This window comes from Rhinolophus sinicus, linkage group LG02, assembly GCF_036562045.2.
Source record: "Rhinolophus sinicus isolate RSC01 linkage group LG02, ASM3656204v1, whole genome shotgun sequence".
NCBI lineage: Eukaryota > Metazoa > Chordata > Mammalia > Chiroptera > Rhinolophidae > Rhinolophus > Rhinolophus sinicus.
Window position 1 is genome coordinate 34080239 of NC_133752.1, and position 25323 is coordinate 34105561.

The following is a 25323-nucleotide window of genomic DNA, read 5'->3' on the forward strand; positions in this document are numbered from 1 at the left end:
GAGTACATATCTTTGTTCTTTGAGGCTTGTGATATTTCAATGAAATACTCATTTAGGAAAGAGATATCAACATAGGAAAGCTAGTTGATGGAAGTGAGAGAATCTCAGCCCCTTTCTCCCTCTCATTCTAAGGAGGTTGAACAATTTGTGGAACTATTAGTTTGGTGCAAAAGTAATTGCGGTCTTTGCAATTTTTTTTTTTTTTTTTAAAGATGATTTTTTTTTGGGGGGGGAAGGGGTACAGGACTTTATTGGGGAATAGTATGTACTTCCAGGACTTTTTTCCAAGTCAAGTTGTTGTCCTTTCAATCTTAGTTGTGGAGGGTGCCATTCATCTTCAAGTTGTTGTCCTTTCAATCTTAGTTGTGGAGGGCGCAGCTCAGCTCCCAGTCCAGTTGCCGTTGCTGGTTGGAGGAGTCGAACCAGCAACCTTGTGGTTGAGAGGATGCGCTCCAACCAACTGAGCCATCCGGGAGGCAGCTCAGCTCAAGGTACCGTGTTCAATTTTAGTTGCAGGGGGCAGAGCCCACCATCCCTTGTGGGACTAGAGGAATTGAACTGGCAACCTTGTGGTTGAGAGCCCACTGGCCCATGTGGGAATCAAACTGGCAGCCTTCAGAGTTAGGAGCATGGAGCTCCAACCGCCTGAGCCACCGGGCCGGCCCTGCAATTATTTTTAACCTTTTAACCCGCAATTACTTTTGCATCAACCTAATAGTCCCTTGTCCGGGGTAATGGAAGCAGGCTGTTATAGATATAATGGAAGCCATAACAATGGAGAATGACATCCATTTAATTCAAAGCCCCTCCTCAGTATTTCTCTCAACCCTGAAGCCAACCAATGAACCTAGAAAACCAGTGGACAGGAACTTGTCGTCGCTCAGACTCCTTGGTGTAAACAGAGCAGCGGGACTGCAGGAGGATATGTTTTCATGTCATGGGTGTTTCAAAAAATATGGTGACTTGGATGATTTACTTAGTTGATCTTTAAGCTATTGTCCACCTCCAAGCTCTGTGATCCTTTAGAAAACAAGCAGAATTTCAGTTTCATCTTCTGTTGATGCCTGTGCCTCCCCAAGACCATTACCAGGGGAAGCACAAATCAGAAAGAAAATTCCCCCCAAAAGCACAAAATAAGGAGAAAGATGTGACCAGTTATCTCCGATCCATGGAAAATTCGTATTTAACCACCTCAGCCTGTTATTAGTGGGAAAAAATCAAGTGATGGTAACATTTAAGTACAATATCCTTTTAGTGATATTCTGGGTTCATTTTGCACTGTAGTTGGGGTACATTATGACCCCATCATCTTTGTGCAGATTTATATGGATTTTTTTCTCTTTTAAATACAGCATCTTTTCTTCAAAGGACTTCAGACATCATTAAAGAACAAGCTGTGGGATCAGATAGATCTGGATTTGAATATAGGTAAGTTAGTTAATATTCAGATGATGTGTCCTCATTGTAAAATTGTGGTTAAATATGTACCTGATAAGGCATAGCTTGAGAATATTATCAGAAATCGTTAGTGCAGAAGGGGTGGCATGTAATAAACACTCAAATCCACCAGGCTCCTTCCCTCCCTTTATCCTAAGATGCTGAAGGTCCCAGTTGTGGGGCCTCCGTCTGTGGTTATGGCTGGGAACGTCCATGCCACATGTGACTACCGCAGGGGACTCAGGTGGGTAAGGGAGCAGCAGCAGGGCTTCCTTCTGCCAAAAAAGAAAGACCGCTGATCCTGGAAAAGTCTAGGTTATGCCTGCAGAGTATAGAAACATCAAAAGGTGAGGAAAGTTCTGAGGAAGCTATTTTTAAATGGCTTCCTGCTGAGAGACAAGCTATCTGGGAAGGTTTATTTCAGGCCCATTGTAGCTTTCCCCTTGAATTCTGGCATTCCTTCTCGTATTGATCCCCATCTGCTGGTGCGTTATGAAACACACTCCTTCCTCAGAGGCACGGCCGGCGTTGGTAGCCTTTTTGTGAGAGCATTACGCAGAGGCTCAGGCCAGCACTGTGATCTGGGAGGAGGAAGAGGAAATTTCTGGAACAGAAGAGAAATGGGGCTTCTTAGTAAAGAAGGGCAATGTTACTTTCAGTCTCAGCGTAAGTTGCTTGCTAGGTTGTTCCTCCTGCGCTCAGCTTCTCTTTAAAGTGACCTTCTGGTATGGGAACAGTCAGTTTAGAGACCTGGAGAATGGTAACAATCCACTGCGCACCTAGGCCTTAAAATATCAGCCATAACTTAATTTACTCACGATCTGCCATTGGCATAGGACTCAGACTGTCTCTACTCGGGCATCGTCAGCTGAGGCAGCTTGAAGTCTCGTCAGCTGCGACTCAGGCTGGTGGCTGGAATCATCTTCCGACTGCACTCTCTGGTTGATGCTGGCACCGGCTGTGGCCTCAGTGAAGGCTGTTGGCTGAACACCTACATGTGGCCTCTCCATGTTGGCCATTTGGCTTCCTCAGAGCACGGTAACTGGGCTCTAAGAGGGTGTAACCAGCGGGACTGGGCAGAAACTGTATTGTATTTTTTGACCTAACCTTGAAAGTCACTTAGTAGTGCTTCCGTTCTTGTCACAGGTCCACCCAGATTCACAGGGAAGGAAGGTAGGCCCCTCCCCTCAGTGGGAGGAGTGTCAGCATTGGGTCAGAAAGGAGGCCTTGTCGTGGTCAAATTATTTTACACCATAAACTAGTCTTGCTTACAAAGGCCTTCCCTATTTCAAGGTTATTCACCCATAATTTCCAGTATTTCTAGTATTTTCATGGTTTAACTTTTGATACATTTGAAAATTATTTTGATGAAAGGAGGAACATAGCAGTTCAGAGTGATTTTTTCCCAAGTGATTAACAAGCTGGACCACCTACTGATTAATCATCTTTTCCTCATTGAATTGAAAATTTATTTTGTCATCTACTAAGTTCCTACATATTTTGAGGTCTACTTTTGGACTCAATTATTTTAATCTACCTTCTTATCCTACCAAGATAATTCTCCAACCCATGAGCTCTGCAGCTAGACAGACCTGGGTGTAAACTCAGAAGCAGTTTAGCTGTTGCCTACTTGAATGCTTGAAGCCTCAATTTCCTTCTCTGTAAATTGAGGACAATTCTACATACCTCACTGGGTTATTTTCAAGATTAAATGACTTCATATGTCGTGCAAAATTGGTCAGCATTAGTTCCCAGCACCTGTGCAGACTGGATTCTCTGAGCAGCCTCTCTTGAGATGGAGACCCATATGCAGGATGTTTATTTGGGAGTGCCCTGGAATCCACACCTGTGGAAGGGAGGGGAAAAAAGAGTACCGGGCAGAGAGCAAAGCTGTGATGCAGACCCAAACAACACCTCAGCCAACCTTGCAGGAGCTCTGGTGGTCAAACAGCCTTTCAACGCTGTCCTGGGTTGGACAGGCTTTAATATGCCACATCAATCAGTGTTGCATGGAGCCATCCTGGAAACGGGCGTGAGCTGGGTGAGGTGGCTCTCTGCAGCTGGAGGCCATTTGCCAAGTGTGCCCCCAGTGGCTGGACTGACAAGTCCTTTGTGAACGAGGGATCTTGGTTACATATCAGTGTCCACCGTAGCACCTCATTCAAACACCTTTTAGTTCTCCTCTCCCTTATTTCCAACGCAGAGTGAAGAGCATTTCCACAGAGCTTCATGCTGGAAGGCTTCTTGTCCAAGACCCTCTGGTATGCTGACACTTCAATACTTTATGCATCACGGAGGCATTGAGAACACAGAGGCTTGAGGAGGAAGAGTTTTGCATGAGATGGAGGGAGGTGAGGGGATACAGCCTAAATGAAATGAGCCAAGCAAGGATTTGACAAACCCAAAGCTTTCATCTCAGGTGAAAACAATTTTCTTTTACTAATTTTTGTTTATTTCTGGATCAGAAAATTGACTCTAAAGGGGAATGTGAATGTGATAAACAGGCTGTGGAATTCCCTGTGATTACAAGGAATCATCTTAGGAAAGTATTTGTAGAGATTAAACAAGACAAGGTCATCAATTTGCTTTTCCTTTTATTATAAAAGTAAAATAAAAAATAGCATTTATAAATCCATTTTTTTCCTTTAAAGTATTTGATCTAAAAAACATATTTACAATAGCAAAATGCAGAAAAAGGGTAAAATAGCATTTTCAGGGCTGATTGTATTCAGGTTTAAATATTGACATGTACATGTTCTTTTTTCAAATCACACAGAAAACCATATTAGAAAAAGCAGTAAGCCTTTTTTTATTATACATTGAGTCTCATTTTAAAATATGTCATTTAAAAATTCTTAATAAAATATTAAGAATTCTCTTGATTTTGAATCTGAATCCACAAGTGTGTTGTGGATGGCCAGAAAGCACAACGTGTGGAGACAGTCACATCTTTTAATGACGCAGCAGAGGGACAGCAGCAATGACAACAGAAAGCAGTTGGTAAAGCTCAGCAAGCCACCTCATCGCAATGAGGCACCAGCCCCACCAAAGGCTGTGACTGTCAGGTACTATCTGTAAGTGGGCTGAACTGAAATCCACTTAAGAGCCAAGCAAGGAAGCCACGTTTAAGGCCTTGAGTTAAATGCAGAATGATCCAGGTGGTCAGGTTTTCTTCTGAGTACCTCTGGAAGCATTTTACCTTCGTTGGACCATGTTGTGGAATTTCAGAACTTTGGTTTCCAGGGTGTTGGAAATGGGCAGGAGGCTAAATTTTGCCCTCTATAGGTCCTTCCTGCCCATAATCGTGGGGCATTTTGTTAAGAGTTAGCAATGTGCCGCCGCTAGTCAGAGATTCTGTAAAGCTGAGTTTGCGGAAGGATGTCTCCACGCCACTGTCACAGATGCTGTCGTCTTGGAGCTCGTCTGAGGGGAGAAAGCATGAATTCACTGGGGTGCATATGCCTTTCATTGCAGTTGGGGCTCAAAGATTGGATCTAAAAGGTATGTGCGCTACTTCTGCCCATTAGCTTCTATGTGTCATCACATCCCGTTTGTACCACCCGTGTGTCATCCCTGTTCTCAGCGGGGTGAGGAGCAGAAAGCGCCCAGTAATATAAAGACTGGGAAGACATCCAAATCTAGCCTCATGTTTGTCAGAATCTTTTCTGAATTCTCTTGACCCAAAATGTACCTTTATTTTCTTAGAAATCAGGTGTATTTTTTCCAACCACTGTATTACCTATTTTTATAGCTGGGGAAATTGCTGAATCTAAGCAAAATAAATTGGTGACAGAATTAGGAACTAAAAATAAGATATCTTTCTGGGCCTCACATGCTATTACGCACTACACACTGCCTCAAAAACATTTTGGTAGCAAAAATGAGGTGATTTTGATGAAAATGAGCCTATACTGGACAATTAGGTCAAAATCTCCTTGTCGAGAAGTGTCTTTAGGTATCTGAACAATGTGAGTTATTTCCGAGAGAGAGAGTGACTAAGGGAAAAGAAGTCTAATATACCTGAATCAAAATGCTATCTTCTTATATATTAAATGCCAATATTAACGTTAAGATTTTAATGGCTGTGACATGGCTATCGTCTTGTTATTGATTGATTTATTCAATCAACCAATCTTTATTGAGTTTCTATTAGGTGCTAGGGGCTGTGAGGTATTTTAAAAATAACTACAAATCAAGGGCTTAATGCTTTTGAAGATATAAGGACCCATTTCTTTGTTAGTGTGGAAGCAGAATCAGGTCATGACACAGGATGGGCGAGTTATTTGCCTGGTGGCTACATTATTTCTTTCTAAAGTGAGCAAAACACCTCTTCTGTCTCCCCTAGGAGGCCCCCCTCCCCCGACAAGGTGACACTGTGCCAGAATCGGTGGCAAGAAGGAGCCAGTCAGGTGAGGATCTCTGCAGGGAAGGGGAAGAGAAGGTTCCAAGACGCTAAGACTAGACTGGACTTGTGGGGTGGGAGGAAGGGCGGGTGAAAGCCATGTTTAAAAGAGAGAATGGAAAAAGAAGGGACGTTGCCATTACTGCTCACTGCCCCATCTTCAAAGCCTCCAACAGTGCTAAGCACACAGGATGCCATCAGTAAAGATTTGCTGAATGGATGAATGAACCAGCGGGTATACAACAGGAGTGCCAGAATCTCACTAATTTTTGAAAAGAATCACACTACGTCTTGTGTGGAGAATGAACTGACAGGAAACAGGGAGACCGATCAGGAGTGGCGGCAGGAAAGGAGGCAATGCAGGTGGACTAGACGGGGGTGGTGGTCGCAGACAGGAAGAAGCCTGATGGCCGGCTGTGTGGTGTGGAGGACCAGGAAGTACTCCTGGGCCAGTCTTGGGGTTTTGTCTTAACCTCCTAGAGGATGACAGTGCTTCTGACTCACTGATGTGGCCAATCCAGTTCAGGTGGGGCCCTGACAGGCCCGTGTCAGTAAGGACAAGTAAGGAGGGCCTAGTACCAGGCTCTGGGGAGCGTGGAGAAGGCACCGAGGTGAGTGTGCTATGAAAAGCCTAGAGGGGACGCTGTTTGGAGTGGTCAACTGTGGTATGTGCTGGGAGTGGTGGGCGAGATGAGAAAGATGGTGAGCAGCTCTGACTAGGCCCTGGGCATCAGGTGAGAGCAGCCTGGGAGAGTGGTGGGGATGGGCCCCGACCGCACGGGTCATGGAGAGGAGAGAAAGTGGAAAGAACAACTCTAAAAGATTCTCCTGAGCAGCTCTGCTCTATAGGGGAACAAAGGAACTGGGCTGTAGGTAAAAGGGAAGTGGGATAAAGGGAGTGTTTTTCGTTTTTGTTTGTTTTATTTTGAAAGATGAAGGAAACCACAGTATGCTTGTTAAGTGACCCAGGGGGATGGAGAAACCGCCAGTGCAGGGGAAGGGATGCTGGGGGTTAGAAAGAGAAAGCATGAAATGGTTGTTTAGAGAGTGGGAGAATAACTTAAAGAGAATCATAGGATTGTTGGGCTGTGTGGAAAGCCCACCATGTTCCGTGTTTTAGGTGGATGACACATGGAGCCAATGATGGTGGGACATAAGGTCAGTGTTATGAACATGGGGAGGGGGCTGAGGAAGGAGAAGCCCTGGAGGGGAGGACGCTGAGGGTGTGGTGGGAAAACCACAGCGTCCGTCCACAGTCTGGGTGCCAACGCTGGTTCCCGTGTGTTTTTCTCTTTCTGTATCTCTCTCTTTTAAATTTGAAAGATAAGAGACATAATATTTACCCCAACCACCCACATCGTATTGTTTTTAGTATTTATTGTGAATCTGAGTAACTCATGTGTCACTCTGACTGTTCCTGGGGACAGTCCCTTACCTGAACGAAGGTGTCACAAGCGGCTGAAGGTTGAATTTGAGAGCCCCCACCCCAGCAGGGAGAAGACAGACACATGGGAGAGTACACTCAGGAGACAATGGCAGGGGGCAGGGTTGGGGGGCACGCCATATCCCAAGAGACTGACCACAGTGGCCTGGGGAGCAGGAAAATATCTCAACTGCTTTTTCTTTTTTTCTTTACCTATTTGCTGTCTTGTGGAGGCAAGTGAGAGAGGCAGTGAGCGGGTCTGAGAGGTGGCCTTCACTGGGCTGGGGGCTGCAGTTCCTGAGGTGCAGAAGGCCCCCTGGATCACTTCGATCGCTTCAGTGTAGCCCATCTGACTCAGGGCCTCCACCAGTTCTCTTATTGTTCCCCCAGAGACCTGCAAGAAAGAAATGAAGGAAGAGCACATTCTTGTGTGAAAACCTGTGTAAGGAACAACCAGGCAGGCTGTAAACGCTACACCACACCCCTTCCCTCTGCCAAGCTTCCTCCTGCAACCGCAAGAGCCAGGTGGTCCTGGAAAGGTCAGAGAAAAGAGCGAAGAGCGTCTAAGAAAATACACTGCCTCTGAGTCAAGTTTCCTGTTTCAGCTCAAAGACCACTCAGGAAATCACAGAGGAGCAGTTTATAGTAAGCACAGCATGAGAGAGGAAGGGGGATGGGGGAACGAGGGAGGGAGGGAGGGAGGGAGGGAGGGAGGAAGGGAGGGAGGCAGGGAGAGAGAGAGACAGAAAGAGAGAGAGAGAGAGATGCTGAAGCAGTGAAACTACCTAGAGCAAAGCTTATGTAGTATCCCCATTTAAGCTGAAGCTCTGAAAACCACTGAGAAACAAGAGCTAGCAATAAAAATTTTAAAAGAAACTAACTTCATCCCATGTTTTTCAGTTTTTTGTTTTTTTTTTTAAGGAGAGCACAGCTCAGAGTGGCCCATGAGGGGATCGAATTGGCAACCTTGGTTTTATTAGCATCGAGCTGTAACCAACTGAGCTAACCGACCAACCCCCCATGTTTTTCTATCTTTTAGTTTTAGAAAGTAAAGCATCACCAGGTAATGGCTCCACTAGGGGTCACCTTGCAGAAAGCTGATTCCATGTCCTGACAGGTGATCAAGGCATGTTCTTGGGAAAAGGAAGAGATGAATGTTGACCAGAGTCTACTGTGTTTGTTCAGGGAGATCAAAGTTCTGTGACCATCCTGACCCTTTCAGTAACATGTTTTGCAGAAAATTTCAAGGTATTTGAAAATAGGGACTATCTCAAGGTGTCGGAAACAGCCTTCTTAGGGAGGTGGGTTGCCAGCCTGGCCTGGGCCACCCTCCCAGGACATGGGCAATGACTGATTTTCTTCCTCAGAGCTAAGGGAGAAGGTAGCAGGTTGTGCCCGGCCGTGATGTTAGCAGAGCAAAGTGAAAGAAACGTAGTTAGCCAGGTGCTGTGTTACCTCGTAGTTGTCCATGAGAGTTTTAGAAGGAGCGGGACTCAGCCGGAAGGCATTATTGAGTATCCCCAGACCTAATTTCTGTGCCAGAGTAGCCCAGTTTTTGTCCGGATCAGGAAATTCTAGCAACTTGTAAAGCTGCAACTTTGCATCTTCAGTCAGCTGTTTCATGTCTCCTGAAGGAAATGAAGAAAGACCATGACCAGAGACACTCTGGAAGGCTGATCCCCGCCACACTGCTCAGCCTCCAACGCCTCCTGGAGGCACTCAACTCTTGTACCTGAGAGTCTGCAGCGGCCCAGCTGAGGACCAGCAGCATGTATTTTAGTCGATTACCATGGGATAGTCCCCTTTCACCTCTCCAGGACCTTCTGATTCTAAAATAACCACTGTGCATTTCACAGAACACCCCGGATAATGCTGGCTCTCCCCCACCCTTTTCAAAAGACAGTGTGGAGATAACACTAGTGAAGGGAACCTGGTTTTACCACACCTCACCTTGTACCAGTAAGTCATCAGATGTAAACTCTGGCTCATACGGTTTCCCATTTAATATGTCAAATACCTGTTGGGAGAAAAACATGGGGAACAACTGCACATTAAAGGGACCACAAAGAAACTGTTTCTTTGTAATAAAGAACTCAGCATGTCCTTCTTAGGAGGTTGCAGTGCTGAAAAGATGGAGGAGTGGAGAGAGGAGTCGGTACCATTGCCCAGGGACGTGGACCCTTTGGGCCTTTGGGGCCGGAAGGCTGTCCTCCACAGGAGCTGTCTGACGGGGGCTGGAGGACACAACCCACCCTCACAGACAGCAAGGGCCACCGCCCTTCTGAGGCACAAAGGCAGTCCAGGCTGCCAAGTCAGCCATGTCTTGGTCAGAGTCACTGGTCAGTGATGTCGCCCTGAGAGCTGGATGAGGGCTGACCTTCCTCAGAGCTATGAATCTGTGCCCCTCGCTGCCCTTCTTCCCTAGTAAAAGGCTTATGAGAATGAGTTTTATAAACTAGTTCAAACTGAGGTACAGAAATGCTCACAAGGCGTGGTGTTAGTCTTCTAGCACCATCTATATTCTAACTGAGGGGCCAGAAAAGTCTTAAGTTTAAACAAACACATACATTCCATAGCTATGGAGGCCTTTCTGCATTTCCTGCAGTAGCCTTGCCGCTGGCTGACCCCGGGAAGGACAGCATGGGTCACTGAAGCAGGATATCTTTCAGCGTTCTGTGGTGAGGCTTCTGGGAAAGCCAGGTGCTCAAGGTAAAAAGAGAACCGTGTCGTCTCTCTGCCAGGGTCACTCAGCTCAGCCTACATGCAGCGAGGTGGCAGCGAGCAGTATTTGGATGTGGAGCAGTGCTTGCCCCAAGAAAGTCGATTCTGTTGTGCTGGAAATCTGTGAGCTGCGCACCCTCCTTCCTCTGGCTCTTCATCCTGGGTCCATTAGGCGTGGCAACTGCTTTTCACCTTCAGATGGCAGGTCAGTGGAGTTTTGAAGAAAGCTTTAAGTCTGTTTACTCTTTTTATATTACTGAAATCTCCAGTTTCCTTTTATGTCCAGAAATCACTTACCAAAGTTCAAGCAAACTGTAACATCATCCCAATTTCAAAAATTGAGATGGGTACATTTCTGCTGTGAGTTCCGAATGGATAACTCTTAATGTGAATTTTGTGTTTTCTCTGGTCTAACCCTCTCTTACAACTTAACACTGATCTGATTAGGCATACACTTTTATACTCAGAACTCTGCTGACCTAGATCTTTCATGGATAGGCTCTTTGAGATAAATACAGCTCTTGACAAGCAGACTTTCTTAAAAAATGAAAGGCATGTGCTTTGGGGAATAAAGACCCAGGAAGACCGTCTGTTTTTATTATTCCTGAACCTTCAAACAGACCGGGGCCACACTCACCTGCCAGTTGGTGGCCATATCTAGAGGTGTGGTTCCAGGCACGACTCCTTCATCCTCCCCATCCTTTTCCCAAGTGTCATCCAGGTCATACAGAGGTTCAAAATTCTCCACCAGGGGATCTGCTCCTGCAACGTCAATTTTACACAGCATTAGGTAAAACCAGATCTTGTCAACCTCCAACTGTCTGCAGGGATCTGATATCATACATATATACAACATGTTTACTTATAAATATGCAAAACATATGTACTGAAACATCTAGAGGCCTTCTTTTAAATTCTAATTCACCTTGACTGTAAAAGTGTCTGAAGATACCCTACACAGCCAAGGACACATTCAAAACAAATGACTTGGAATACTCTGACTCTTGCTTTTAATTTAACTCTATAGGATACTTTTAAATTGAATGATGTATCTTCAATCTGAGGACTAATGACAGAGCGGTAAGTTCAGCACACCCTTTTGGGAAGACAAACTTGTTTTCAGCTTGCTGGGAGGACATCTGATTTGTGCCAATTTTGATAACAGGGAATGCCTAAGGAGAGTCAAAGAAGGATCTTGGTGCTATTTCTTATTTCAATCGCTTAGTCCTAGGTCAATGTACGAGGCAGTAGTATCACCTGACCATGAAAACAGTGGACAAACTTAGATGAACAATTTACAGGGCTGAAGATTGGAGGAGCTGAGCTATGTCTGTTCCTTAAGTGACCTTCTTCAGGACGGAGTTCAGGACAAGGTTTTTCATCTGAGTTTCTCCCTTTACTGTGTTTCCCCGAAAATAAAACCGGGTCTTATATTATGATTTGATCCAAAAGACACATTAGGGCTTATGTTCTGGGGATGTCATCCTGAAAAATCATGCTAGGGCTTATTTTCCGGTTAGGTCTTATTTTCGGGGAAACACGGTTATCAACTGGAGAAACTACTACTTGCTACTCCTTTCATGGGATACTGAGAATTTAAGAGAAAGCAGTTTTGAAAGGGTTACAGCTTTTTGTCTGAAGGCATTCCTTAATTATAACCACTAACTTGCCAAATTAATCATACACACCGCAATCAGAGTCTCTTGTTCAAGAGAAACGTCAACTTGACAAAGGTAAAAAGAAAAGGCTGTTGTTCATTTGGGAAATAATTTTACTTGCCAGAAAAATGTGGTGCCCCGAAGAAAACATTCCTATATCTTTCTGGACTTAAATTTGTTTTTCTTTTTTCACTGTTATCACTGTTTATTTGACAATAGTTGGTTTAGTCTACAAGTTTAAGGCAAACATACTAATGCATTTGCTTTTCAGAAATCATATTTAGAAAGATTACATAAAGTCTGTCCAAAAACTTCTAAGAAATATTCATTAATTAAAAATAAGTCTGATTAATATGATTTAGCAGGATACATGAATGAGCTAACGTGGTATACAATGTTAGGACTTATTTTTTTTTTAAGAAGGTATTTAACTTGCTCTGTTTTCTTTCTTTATTTAAGGAGGGTGCAGCTCACAGTGGCCCATGCGGGGATCGAACTGGCAACCTTCGTGTTATGAGCACCGTGCTCTAACCAACTGAGCTACCCAGCCACCCGTTTTCTTAATTTATGAAGCATTTACTTTCTAAAAGAAATTAATAACCTCTACAGTAAATCAGCTATGTCAAGGCAGGTTTGAGATACCAAATTTGTCAAATAGTTTTTGAGGTTCTAAATATACAAAGCAATAGATTCAAGGATGAGCAGGAATAATTTTTCTATACTTCATGGGACTAGAGGATTACATGGAATAACACCTGCAGATCCTTGCCCAAACTAGGGGAGAGAAACACAGTAGACAGAAAAAAGTCTGGCAATTCAGACTAACGAGGTGTGACTCATAGCTCTGCCACTTACTGGGACCCTGATAATAGGATGCAGGTCTCTCTAGTCTGTTTCCTCAGCTATAAGATGGGAATTAAATAATAATGGAACTTATATCAAAGGGTTATTGTGGATTAAGATGAAATGAGACACTGCAAGTGAAGTACCTAGCCCAGTGCCTGGGACGGAGACAATAAACGCTAGTAATTTTTAGTGCCTCACACATGATAGTACTCAATACACACCCCATTTGTTTTTCCCTATTACTTCAACTTCTAAGAGACCTTTCTTACAAAAGGAAATCTTTACATTATTTCTTATACCAATACATTTCTCCTTCTGGGCACTTCTGACATGATGAGACTGGTACTGCTCAGAATTCTATAAGGAATTAAATTCAACTTGAAGATCTCTTGTTATGGGAGTCAACCTAAACAACCCAAACCCAAAACAAACAGGTGAATTAGAGAGTAAAAATTAACGTGACTCACAGGATGAAGCCTGTGATTACTAGTCCAAACAGTGCCTTGGCGGCAGGTACGTGTGCTTCGCCATAGGATTTTATTTACTCATCCCCCTCCGCAGCTCACAGATGTGTGGCTCAAGGAAGGCAACAGGGCTGCTCTATGAAATTCGCGTCCGCGCTCCTGGTAGCATTTCCCACGACTGGCTACCAGGCTGCCTTACCTGCTGCTTTGAGAAGAGCTGCCAGCCTGGTGGACCCTCTGCCGGCTGCTATGTGGAGGGGTGTGGTTCCATCATAGGTGGTACTGTCTACATCAGCTTCGCCCTACAATCCGGCCCAGACAGAAAAGGGTTAGTCAAAGGTCCTCTCTCCTTTTTGCCCCCATCTTCATGGCTCCTTGGGGTGATATTACTTAACCCAGGTGCTATGTTGGGCAGGCTCTGCCACTGAAGTAATCCCGTTAGAGATACTGGGCAAGGGGTGATGGGAATGCCTGAAGCTGCTTCTCTGAAGCCTTGAGTGGATATTAAATAGATAGAGCTGAAGGTTACCAACAGCATCCTTTGAAAAGATGTTCCTAACCTCCCCGCCACTCCCACCCCCGGAATTGAATGCAAAGGCCAGTAAGTGCATCCTTCACCTCCAGGAGCAGGCAGCCTGCCAAGGAGATGTTGTCGCGCTCCACAGCCAGGTGCAGTGCCGTGCGCCCCGACTTCCGCTCCTGCACATTGACGTCCGCGCCCGCGGCCACCAGCAGCAAGAGACACTGCATGCTGTTGCTCGTCACGGCTATGTGAATGGCGCTGAGACCTGCGGCCCAAGCACAGGGACAGTCACGGGGCGGGAAGGCTGCTCACGGGCAGCCCTCAGGGAGGGAAGGCCCACGGGTGGGTTTTGGCGGGTCTAGTGCTGAGAGTCTCTAGCGCCCCCCAGTCTTCACAGCTGCTGTAAGTCACCTTCTATGCTCTCAGGAGACATGAGAGCAAATAAACATTCTCCAATAAATGACGCTTTCTACACCTCAAGCCCAGTGTTTGCTCAGGCCCCTGCTTTTTCCTCCTCCTAACTATCCCAAACCATCTTTAAAGATGAGCAACAGAAAGTCCCACAAGTGGGGATGAACTCCAGGTGACTAAGGAAAGCACTTTGGGTGCAAATCAAATCATAACGACACCCATTTATCAAATACCTATTAACTGTATAGAAAGCGGATAAAGTTATACCATGACCTTTGATTTTCTCTTACCTTCCCCGTTGGGGTGGTCGATAAGTAGTGCTGTCCTTTTGTGCTTGAGTAAAATACCGAGAATTTTATCATGTCCTTCTTTGGCAGCCAGGTGCAAGACAGAGTTCCCCAAGCGGTCCAGGAGGCTCAGGTCGGCCCCCGCCCTCAGCAAGGCCTCTACCACAGCCTCCTGCTTGGTGATCACGGCCAAGTGCAAGGGCGTCTGGGAAGTGGACAAGGGGTAGGAGATACACTGGTCAGTAGCAAACACTTGTAACGCACAGGTTTGGCAACTGCTCCTGCAGTAGGTAGAGTCATACTGTGGGCCATTTTCCATTCCCGGCTTAACTTCTCACTTTTGCCAATGAATTACTCCCTGTTGCATATCATATGCTTGTGCAATAAATATACTGGACTAATATTCAGCCATTTAATTATTAAGATCATTTTTCTATACACAATTCTTAATAGCTTTCTTGTTTCTCATTCCAACCCACTCACTGTTGAACTCGTTAAGTCATCTATTAGTAAATTTAGTTTTCCTGAATTTCTGGTAGGATTCCATCTTCAGCTGACAATTCCATGTGTTAAATCAAGGCTACAGTTTTACTGAAGAAGTTTAAATGAACCACTCAATAGAAATCAATTAACAAAGGTGCTGTCATATGTTGACATAGAAAATAAATTTGTTAAATTAAAAAACACTGTTCCGTGGACTGGCTCCACTGAGACCAATTAATAGAACCTTCCCACCCCCACTATAAAGGATTCTAAATGTCATATAGGACAATAGAACTGTCTCACTGAGACAGCTCAGATGAACAAACAAACTGACATGCTGACACTTAATAGGTAAGTAAATAATAGTCCATCTGATTCCCCTGCCCACAAAGTAGGACCTCAGCAAATGCAAATGAGATGTTTTGAAAACTGCCTGTTTTCAAAATGAGTAAGAAAAACAATCACGAAAGCATCTTTCAAAGAATTGAGGTCACTGACAGAGAACAGCAATATATTTTTATACAGATCAGTCTATTTCACAGGAGCCTGTGAAATCCAGCCCGTGTAGTGACAATTTGCCTAAACTGTCCCTCTCAGTTAGCCATTACTGTAGCAGAAACAGCCTCAAAAGCAACAGCCTCATCCTGGCTGGTGCAGAGGGACCAGAGCACATGAGAACTGGATGAAAGATGCTTAGTTGTCTAAGTCTCAATCACAGGGATTACTTAACAGAGCAGAAACAAGACAGGATTTTTTTTTTTTTTTGCCTGATTTATACTCTCTTCCTTATTTCTTTCTGTCTTTTAGGACTATACCCCAGCTTGAAATGGAATGATGTCCTAAAAACTTGAGATATTGTAACCGAGAACCTTCCTCTTGAAAAATAAACTATTAAGTAAGTAAATAAAAGCTGTTTTTATTAATCAGAAATGCTATTTGGGGAGATGGGAAAAGGAAAGAGAATGAGAAAAGATCTGAAATTGTAAAACCTTCCACCATTCATATCATACAAATTCTCTACCATGAGTAAGAGAGGGTTTTTGTTGTTTTAAAGCGTCTCCCATGGTCCCATTAAAGTTTTTCTATGATATTTCAAGGCTTTAGATCTTAAACCCCAGGGTTGTATCTTACACAATTACACAATGTGGGGATCCAGGAACCCTTATGCTATGCTTGTCAGCATGTGGACGTATACAGACATTCTGCAGAGCCAAGCAGACAAATGCCCAGCAACTCCTGCATATATGTCTGAGTGACACAAATCCACAAGGGGGCATAGGTGAGGATATTCATCGCAGTATTGTCTATGGAGATGGGAAGCAAGAAGTTGGCTAAGTGTCCACTGCTGAGGAGATATGTACATTGCAGGTGGAAGATGTACACTGTGGAATTCTCTTCAGGAACAGAAACAATGAACTAGCTATAAACACAGGTGCATGGTAAATCCCATAAACAGAGAAGGTAGAAATATAGTGACATGTAGCACAAAGCCACTTATGCATTTTAATAATACATGCACGAAGAACTATACAGACACACACAAATGAATGCATGTAAAACTAGTGAAACTCCAATAAGATCTGTGGATTTTATCAATGTCAATTTCCTGGTTTTGATACTGAACTATAATTATGAAAGACGTTACCATTGGAGGAAACTGGGTGAAGGGTACATGGGACCTCCTAGTACATTTTTTGCAACCACTTATGAATCTATAATTACATCAAATTAAAAATTAAAGGGAAAGGTTAATGCAGAACAGGACCAGTATGTATAATATAATGTGGATAGTATGTGAGAATATACTAAAATATCTATCTATTTAAGGTTTATATGTTTATGTAGTCAGTACTGGGGAAAATACTTATAAACACAATAGTTATATTTGGGAGTGGGACTGGGAAACTTGAATGCTGCCAGGGAGGGCAACTTGGATTCGTCAAGGAATGCATACCCTTATGTGCCATTTGAAAAACTATGAATATATATTATAATAAATAAAAAACATAAAAGAAAAAAATACATGAATAAAAAAACCCACTAATGTTTTATAGGAACACATGCAAATGAAACAACCCATATCAAATGCAACGAAGTGGTTGTCTACGTTGGAAGGGAGGGGAACAGGAGAGAAAAACAGGGTTTAAAGGGTACAGATTTCAAAACCTTCAACCTTTGTGGACTTGGATTATTTTGAATGTGTCTCTAAAGGGTGGATGGGGAGAAAGATTTGATCATGACAGATGGCTACAGAAATGTTCTAAGATTAGAGAAGGGTATTTTGGGAGAATGTTTAAGACAATTGCCAAATCATCCAAATAAATCAGAGAACTGTATAATTTTCCATCAAGAAGAGTTACAGAGAACCTTTACAGCAGACAAAAAGTCCAAGTCTTAGCGGTTTCTAGCTCTCAAGTAGAAGTTGCCATTGGGTGTGTGTTTGAGACCTAGAAGGCATACCAGAGGATCCAGAATCCTTACCCACTGATGATAATGGTAAGGGAGGGAAAAAATGTTGCATTCTTCCAAGAGTCCCCAAATCAGAAGGTGCAGAAGTGTCAAAGGTGGTGGTTTCAACGTTTCTAGCCCACTAGAGAGTCTCAATGTATGTAACCAAAATGATACAGTAAGTTTTGGACATAATAAATCACAACTACTAATCCTGTCATACAGTGGCCTCTGCAGTTCCTATTTAAAAACAGGAATACAAGTGATTTCTTGAATCTGACCTACAGGCAATGAAGTTAAACAGTTTCTGAAAGGAGGACTGAGAAGTGACAACAACATCCTATTCCTAGGTTGATTTGTACACTTGTGATGGTGAAAAGGATCAGTGAGTCCAGAAGCCTGAGAAAATCAAGCTTAATGGGCTAAATGACTTTCCAAATACCAACAACCCTCAAAATGGTACGAAAGCTATTTGAAGAAGATATCCTTTAAATGTGGTATGTCTAAAATTAGACCTCATCCTAGTTATTTTATATTACGAGCCAGTGAGGAATCCCTAACTTCATTTTTCCGTTGATAGTAAGCACGACAGCCAGAGAAGAAACCTTACATCCAATGTGAAATGACTTCCCCCCTCAGGAAACACCTATTCACAAATAAAAACCTATTGAGAGCTACATGTAAACCTTTTAGGACTTTTGCTTTGAGGAAACAAAAATGATTCGTATCAACTGCTTTAAAAATTGAGAACTGGAACAGGCACCTTTATTGTATAAGTAATGATACAAGAGTGTTGCCATATTTTTAGAGTGAGAGAGATGCTTTAATTGGGCATCTAAGCATACCATCCAGGCTAAGGACTGGAAAGTCACTTTGGGTCGAGTGAAGGGAAGGAGAAAACAGGAAAGCTGAGAAAAGGGAGAGACCAGGAGACTGGTACAGAAGGAAGACTGGTGGGGCCAGGAAAGTGAGCAGGAGGGGAAAGGCGCCCAGGGGAGGGAGGCAGGAGCAGCCCTGGAGAGAGGACCCTCCTCACCTCATGTTAGTGCTGTCCCTCAGGTCCCTTAGCCAGAGAGGCTGGCCCAGGTCTTCTGGGCTCCCAACACCCAACATCCAGGCTTGGGTTCTGCCCATAGAATTTTAATCTCCTTTCTTCACCTGACAGCTGCCTGTGCCCATCAGGCAGCCTCACTGAGTCTCCAGCTAACTTCTCTCTGTAAATCTGAAGACCTCTGTAATGGAGTGCAAGTTGCTTCTGAGCCCACCTAATTTCTGTTTAAACCTGATTTAGACAAAACTCTGGTGTCTCCTGTTTTCCTCGCTTTGAACTATCTTTGTGTTTTGAAAGACACTTTTTCCTCAACAGCCTTTTTTATCTTTTTGTAGTCTGATTTCAGCACATTTTTTTGATATACATTTAACTGAGATGTCAAAATGTGTTTTAGCAGATTTCAAAATACCTGTAAATTATTGCTTTTCAAACTTAATGTTTTCCTATTTTATTTTTCTTGACAGATGTGATGCACTTATGCTAGGTTCTCCTCTAAATGGATTGACTCTTTGGTGGATTTCTAAAGTTTGCCTTCCCCCAGCAGGATTCTGTATTTCACTCTGTGTTGATTGCTATAATATTATACCCACAGATCAAAGCATCCTAATTCATAAAAGAACATTCCCGAGTAATGGGCTTTTAGGATATTACCTGAAAAGATGTTTTTGTCGTATTTTTTTGTGTGCTACTGTTAACGTTATTAGAAACACACACACACACACACACACACACACACACACGCACGCACGCACAAGCTATAGATTTTTCTTCATTTGTCTCCTTGATATATTTCTGCTTACCTGGTAGAGATCATTTCTCATGTTGATAATGTCATCAGAAACCAAACCAGACGTGACTTCTAGCAGATCCTTTACAAGTTGAGCATGAAGGTGGATGATTGCTAAGTGTAAGACACTGGAACAAAAACATAATGGCAATAATCAACTAAAGTGTTAATTAAAAAAAAAAACAACCTCTCAAGATAATGATTAGACTTGCAGACTGCATCTGACTCTCACACATAGTTTTCTTTGGCCCCATGTGTTTTGAATCTATCAAATCTGAATCTGAGGTGGGGATGCTCTTCTTCCTGCCCAAGGCTGCCCCACTCATTTACAGTACATGCCTAGTCTCTGGGGGCATCCAGGTTTGAGCCCTTGAGGTGGAAGGCACCTGGGCTTGGAGGCAGAGAGAGCTGAGTTCAAATCCCAACTCTGCCTCTATACTATGATTTCAGGGCATTTTCTCCTCTAACTTTTCCCTGACTTTCCCTGACATATAGATGATGTATGTCAAATGCCTGAATTAGGATCTGTTCAGAAAAATGTCATTCCCTCACCTAGCCCTGCCACCTTCCTGTAAATACACTCCTGTGGCTTTTTAAGATCTCTGAGATCCCAAGAGGGGAAAATAGAGTCAGGTGATTAACTACTGGGAGAAGATTCTAGAAGCGAACTTCTGAAGGAACAATGTGGTTGTGTTTCTTCCCCGTGAATATTCCCTCTGCCTGGAATGGTTTTGCTCCTGTTCTCTGCCTCTGGACAATGCCTCTCCATCCTTCATACTCTAGTTTAAACCTTACATCCTCAGAGAAGACTTTCCCAACTTCCTAGGCAGAGCAATTGTCTCCTCTCAAGTATAGTGCTTGACTGTGGAACTGCAGGTTCCTATTCATCTTTCTCCCTCTCTGGAGGCTGGTTCTCTCTGGATCAGCCTTAGAGCCCTCAAATAAGGATGCTAAGAAGGAACCTAGGGGTTTACACTAATGAGGTCAAAAATATTGGCAGGTGCCAAGCATCACTCCAAGGAACAACATTTTTCTTTTTAATTGTTAAAAATACTTATACTATTTAAATTATTTTGAAAGGACTCAACAATAACAACAATAAAAGTGGCTACTGTTTGTTTGAGCTTCTATTCACCAGACTATGCTAAGCACTTTTCATATATTATCTCATTTATTGTAACAACAAACCTATGAGGTAGGTAATATTATCTTCATTTTTCAGATGATGAAACTGAACTCAACCTGGGTCACACAGCTGGGATTTAAGCCCAGGTCTGTACTGCTCCAAAGCCATCTCTTAATCCCTTAGGCTATCCTGCTTCAGGGGTACATGTGTTCTGCTCTGCAGAGCTGTAGATAAAACACCTAAGAGGACAGATACGCTGGAGTATGGGCAGATTCAGAGTATCACATGGTGGCAGCACATCTGGGATTTGAGGCACAGGCTGGATTTTCTCTAATTTAAAGATATTAGCTGTCATTTTATCCAGGTCTCTTTCTTAACAATAGCAAGTGTATCTTACTTGGGATTGACACTGGCACAGGAGGGTCTAAAAAACTAAATTGTGACTGTTCCTTAAGAGATGTTTTTCAATGCATGATTTCAGAGTTTCACTACTGTCTTTTGAAATGTGAGGCTGGAAGAAGACTTCTGAAAAAGGCCTAAGTCTGACGCAGACATGATGCACATATACCAAGAAAAAGGCCGCACTTCAAAAGCTGCCTAAAAATTTCCATGTGCAGCTCAGCATTTCATAGAGAAGTACATCACCCCTCCCCCATAAATCCTCACACCCTCATGGGAATTTCCCCAATACCAGAAGTTTTTATTATATTTTTTCTTTATTGTATTTTCTGTGATGACTAATAGACACAGGATTCAGATTATTAGCCGAATATGACAAACTCAATGAAAACAAGAGGCCTGAGCTGTGAAGGCAAAACTTATCCCTTATCTACATTCTTACGAGGACTCCTCTGGTCTCCCCAAGTCTCAGCTCTCTGGTCTCTAGCTGGTAAGCCCTGAGCCTGCTTGTACGAGTATGTCTGGGGCCTAGGAGGGGACTCTAAGTATTGATTTCCTGCTTGGGCAGGGAAGGCCACCTCTTCAGCCCCTCCATATATGTCCAGGGTCCTTACACATGTCTATGCCACCCCCCCCACTCAATGCACCCACTTGAATACATGAGTCTTGCATCCCTTCTCACAATTCTTCTTTCAAACACTGACAGTCCTTTTCTAACTTGTATGTGCTCGTCTTGCTTAGACTCGTCAATTCAGCAGGTCCTTGAAAATGTCATTTGAAATGCTGCTGTCCTGTCTTGGTTAACTGCTTTCCCTTGTGGTTATATGCTACTGAATGCTAACTGGATAATTTAACCCTGTTAAAAAACATTCTGCTGTTCATGACATTACACAAAGAAGGCTGTACCAGTTCCTCTCATACTGTATAACAAGGCCAGTGGTTATACCACATCCTTGGTTACGATGCAAGGAATGAGAACAGAGGTCTCTGTTTGAAACCCTGAGGTTGGCACTTTCCTAAAACATTTGGTTCAGTTTTTAAACAGACGTTTAAAACACAGCACTCAAGAGCTCTTTCACAGAAAAGCATTTCTCATTGTCAACACTATTTTAGGAAGGCTTTAGATAAGGCCCTTGACTTGAATCTGAGGGCTGCTGTCTCTTGTTATTTTTATAGGCTTTTGAGATCATTTTAGAAATCTCAATGAAAGGACTAAGAGAACTGTTTTAGAAAGAAGCCAGGTGGCTTTGCAACTATAAGCTCAGTCACAGCAAGAATGGGAGGCATGGTGTTGGGATTGTAAGACTCCCACACAATATGGGTTTGAGAGGTCATGAGTCTGATCCACTCACAGACTGGTGACCATTAACAGAGGCAGTAGAGAAGGAACAAGTAACTGGGAAAGAATGACAATTACCTCTTAATCATTTTGTTGTTGTGCTGTCTTTTTTAAAATTTTTTTAAATTTAATCTAGAGCACCCAGGATTCCCTGGGAGTCTCCTATCCAAGTACTAACCAGGCCCAACCCTTCTTAGCTTCCAAGATCAGACATGTTCAGTTAATGGGCTTTTACTTGAGTATACTGTCATTACAAATATACAGTTGGGATAACAACTGCTTAAGGGATTTGGTAGGACCAAATTTTATTATTACATTATGTATATATTATATTATTACATAAAGAAAATATTAGTATTCCAATACACAAATATTTTTTTATTAAATAATATTCTAAATTTTATTCCTGTAAGTAAAGCAAGGCTTATCAAAAATTATTATTCCCCACACACATCTTAGTCTTCTTGCCCAGAATGTTGTACTCTTAGATGAGTATTCCAGCTATTCTTGAATCCAACAGGTGAGAGCCACAGGACTGAAGAAGCAAATTATACCACTCAACCTTATTGACACATTATTTTCCTTGAGAGAGTGTTCTAGTTACAGGACCCAATAATTTTGATCAATTCTCTTTTCAGTATGCATACAATGATTATCTCTCTTTCCTACCTTAAAACTACCCTTGTTGTCAGAAGTTCTTCCTTACCTGTCCCCATTCTCATCTTGCACCGCAGTGAGATGGCGCTGGACAGCCAGCAGCATCTTCACATCTCCTGTGACGGCGTAGTCAAACAGAGCATTGGCATGCCGCTTGGCAAGCTGCATAGCCTTTTCTAGAAAGAGGTTATCTGCAAGGCAATGACCATGATCACAGGTGAGTTTCCTACAGTCGCTCTACAAGTATGGCGTCCTGAGGCCAAAACCATCAGCACCAGTGTTCTGATACCTTGACACACATTGTTTTACAGAAAGTGTTCCTTTCAATGCTTCTGGATTGTGTTCATTAGAAAAAGCACAACTGGACATTGGCTCACTGATAAACATAGAGGCTGATCTGAAAAATCTGTCTACAGTTTGTTAGGGGTAAGAAGTTCAGAAATGTCTTATTTTAAGGGGAACAATCAATCTCTAAATAATGTTAACTGGATTTTGCCATAGATAATCAGTAAGCAATCTCTTGGTGGAATAATTCTTCATTGGAGTCTTTTTTTTGACATTCAGAATTATTTTATATTAATTTCAGGTGTACAGCATAGTGTTAGAAACTTATATAATTTAAGAAGTGATTCCCTCTGACTAGTCTAGTACCCACATAGCACTATAAATAGTTATTACCGTATTATTGATTATATTCCCTATGCTTTACTTTACATCCCCATGACTATTTTGTAATTACTCATTTGTACTTTTTAATCCCTTCACCTTTTTCACCCTGCCCCCCAATCTCCTCCCATCTATCATCCTAACAAATCTAGTACCCATCTGACACCATACATAGTTACTATTACAATGTTATTGACTATATACCCTATGCTATATCCTACATCCCCATAACTACTTTGTAAAAACCAAATTACTTCCTAATCCCTTTCCCTTCTTTCACCCACACACCCAACCTCCTTCCCATCTGGAAACCATCAAAATGTTTTCTGTATCTATGAACTTGTTTCTGTTTTGTTTGTTAATTTTGTTCTTTAGATTCCACATATAAGCAAAATCACATTGCACCTGTCTTTCTCTGTCTGATATACTCCACTCATCACAATACCCTCCAGGTTTATCCATACCACCACAGATGGCAAGAATCCATTCCCTTCCATGGCCAAGCAATATTCCATATATGTATATGTATATAATATATATGTATATGTATATAATATATATGTATTAGGTTGGTGCAAAAGTAATTGTAGTTTAAAAGGTTAAAAATAATTGCAAAAACCGCAATTACTTTTGTACCAACCTAATACCACCTCCTCTTTATCCATTCTTTCATCGATGGACACCCAGGCTGCCTCCACATCTTAGCCATTGTAAATAATGCTGCAATGAACATATGGCTGCACATGTCCCCTCGAAGTAGCATTTTGGGTTTCTTCGATAAAACCCTGCAGTGGGATTACTGGATCCTTCATTGTCTCTTCTTATAGCTTTTGTTTTAAAGTCTATTTTGTCTGGTATAAGTATTGCTACCCCAGCTTTTTTCTTTTTTTTTAATTTCTATTTTCACAAAATATCTTTCTCCATCTCTTTACTTTCTGTCTGTGTCTCTTTCAATCTGAAGTGAATCTTTGTAGGCAGTATATGTAAGGATTTTGTGTTCTTATCCATTCGGCCTCCTATGTCTTTTGATTAAAGCATTTAATCCATTTACATTGAAAGTAACTTGATAGATACGTAGTTATTGCCATTTTACTTTTCATAATTTTGATTTTTTCTTTTCTATCTTAAAGAAGTCTCTCTAACATTCCTTGTAATACTCATTTTCGTGGTGACGAACTCCTTTAGCTTTTTCTTGTCTGGGAAGCTCTTTACCTATCCTTTGATTTTAAATGACAGCTTTGCTGGGTAGAGTAATCTTGGTTGTAGGTCCTTGCTTTTCATCACGTTGAATATTTTATGCCAATCCCTTCTCATCTGCAAAGTTTCTGTTGACAAATCAGCCGACAGTCTTACAGGAGCTTCCTTATAAGTTACTAGTTGCCTTTCTTTTGCTGCTTTTAAGATTCTCTCTTTGTCTTTAACCTTTGCCATTTTAGTTATAATGTGTCTTAGTGTAGGCCTGTTGCCTGTTTGGGTTCATCCTGTTTGGGACTCTCTGCATTTTCTGGGCTTGTACGTCTATTTCCTTCACCAGGTTAGGGAGGTTTTCAGTCATTATTTCTTCAAATAGGTTCTCAACCTCTTGCTCTCTCTCTTCTCCTTTTGGTACCCCTATGATGTGAATGTTGTTCCACTTGATGCTGTCCCAGATGTCTCTGAAAGTATCCTCATTTTTAAAATTCTTTTTTCTTTTTGCTGTTCCAATTGGGTGTTTTCTGCTTTGTCTTCCAAATTGCTGATTTAATCCTCTGCTTCATCAAGTCCACTGGTGATCCCTTTTATACATTCTTCATTTCAGTTATTGTATTCTTCCTTCTCACTGGTTCTTTTTTATGGTTTCTATGTCTTTTTTATGCTTGCTATCTCTTTGTTGAAGTTCTCAATAAGTTCCTTGAGCATCCCTGTAAACATTGTTTTGAACTCTGTATCTGGTAGGTTGCTTGCCTCCATTTTGTTTAGTTCTTTTTCTGGAGTTTTCTCCTGTTCTTTCATTTGGAATGCATTTCTTTGTTTCCTCATTTTGGCTGACTCTCTGTGTTTGTTTCTATGTATAAGATAGATCTGCTATGTCTCCCAGTATTGGCTGGGTGGCCTTATATAGTAGGTGTCCTGTGGGGCCCAGAGGCATAGTCTCCCTAGGCACCTGAGCCGGATGCTCCAGGAGTGTCTCTTGTGTGGGTTGTGTATACCCACCT

At 42.5% G+C, this 25323-nt stretch overlaps 1 protein-coding gene across 3 annotated transcripts in view; it reads right to left on the reverse strand.

Annotated features, from left to right (window-relative positions):
- Positions 1–4014: 4014 nt before the first annotated feature.
- The window catches only part of NFKB1 (nuclear factor kappa B subunit 1), a 115096-nt gene continuing 93787 nt past the window's right edge, over positions 4015–25323 (reverse strand). For all 3 annotated transcript variants that reach the window (XM_019738929.2, XM_019738928.2, XM_074323026.1), the window contains 10 exons: positions 22512–22653; positions 18955–19069; positions 14176–14377; positions 13570–13739; positions 13151–13253; positions 10621–10745; positions 9213–9279; positions 8718–8890; positions 7476–7656; positions 4015–4860 (listed from right to left, as the gene is read on the reverse strand). In XM_019738929.2, the coding sequence (XP_019594488.1) occupies positions 4703–4860; positions 7476–7656; positions 8718–8890; positions 9213–9279; positions 10621–10745; positions 13151–13253; positions 13570–13739; positions 14176–14377; positions 18955–19069; positions 22512–22653 (1436 nt within the window). In that variant the 3' untranslated portion in view covers positions 4015–4702. The remainder of the gene's footprint in view (positions 4861–7475; positions 7657–8717; positions 8891–9212; positions 9280–10620; positions 10746–13150; positions 13254–13569; positions 13740–14175; positions 14378–18954; positions 19070–22511; positions 22654–25323) is intronic.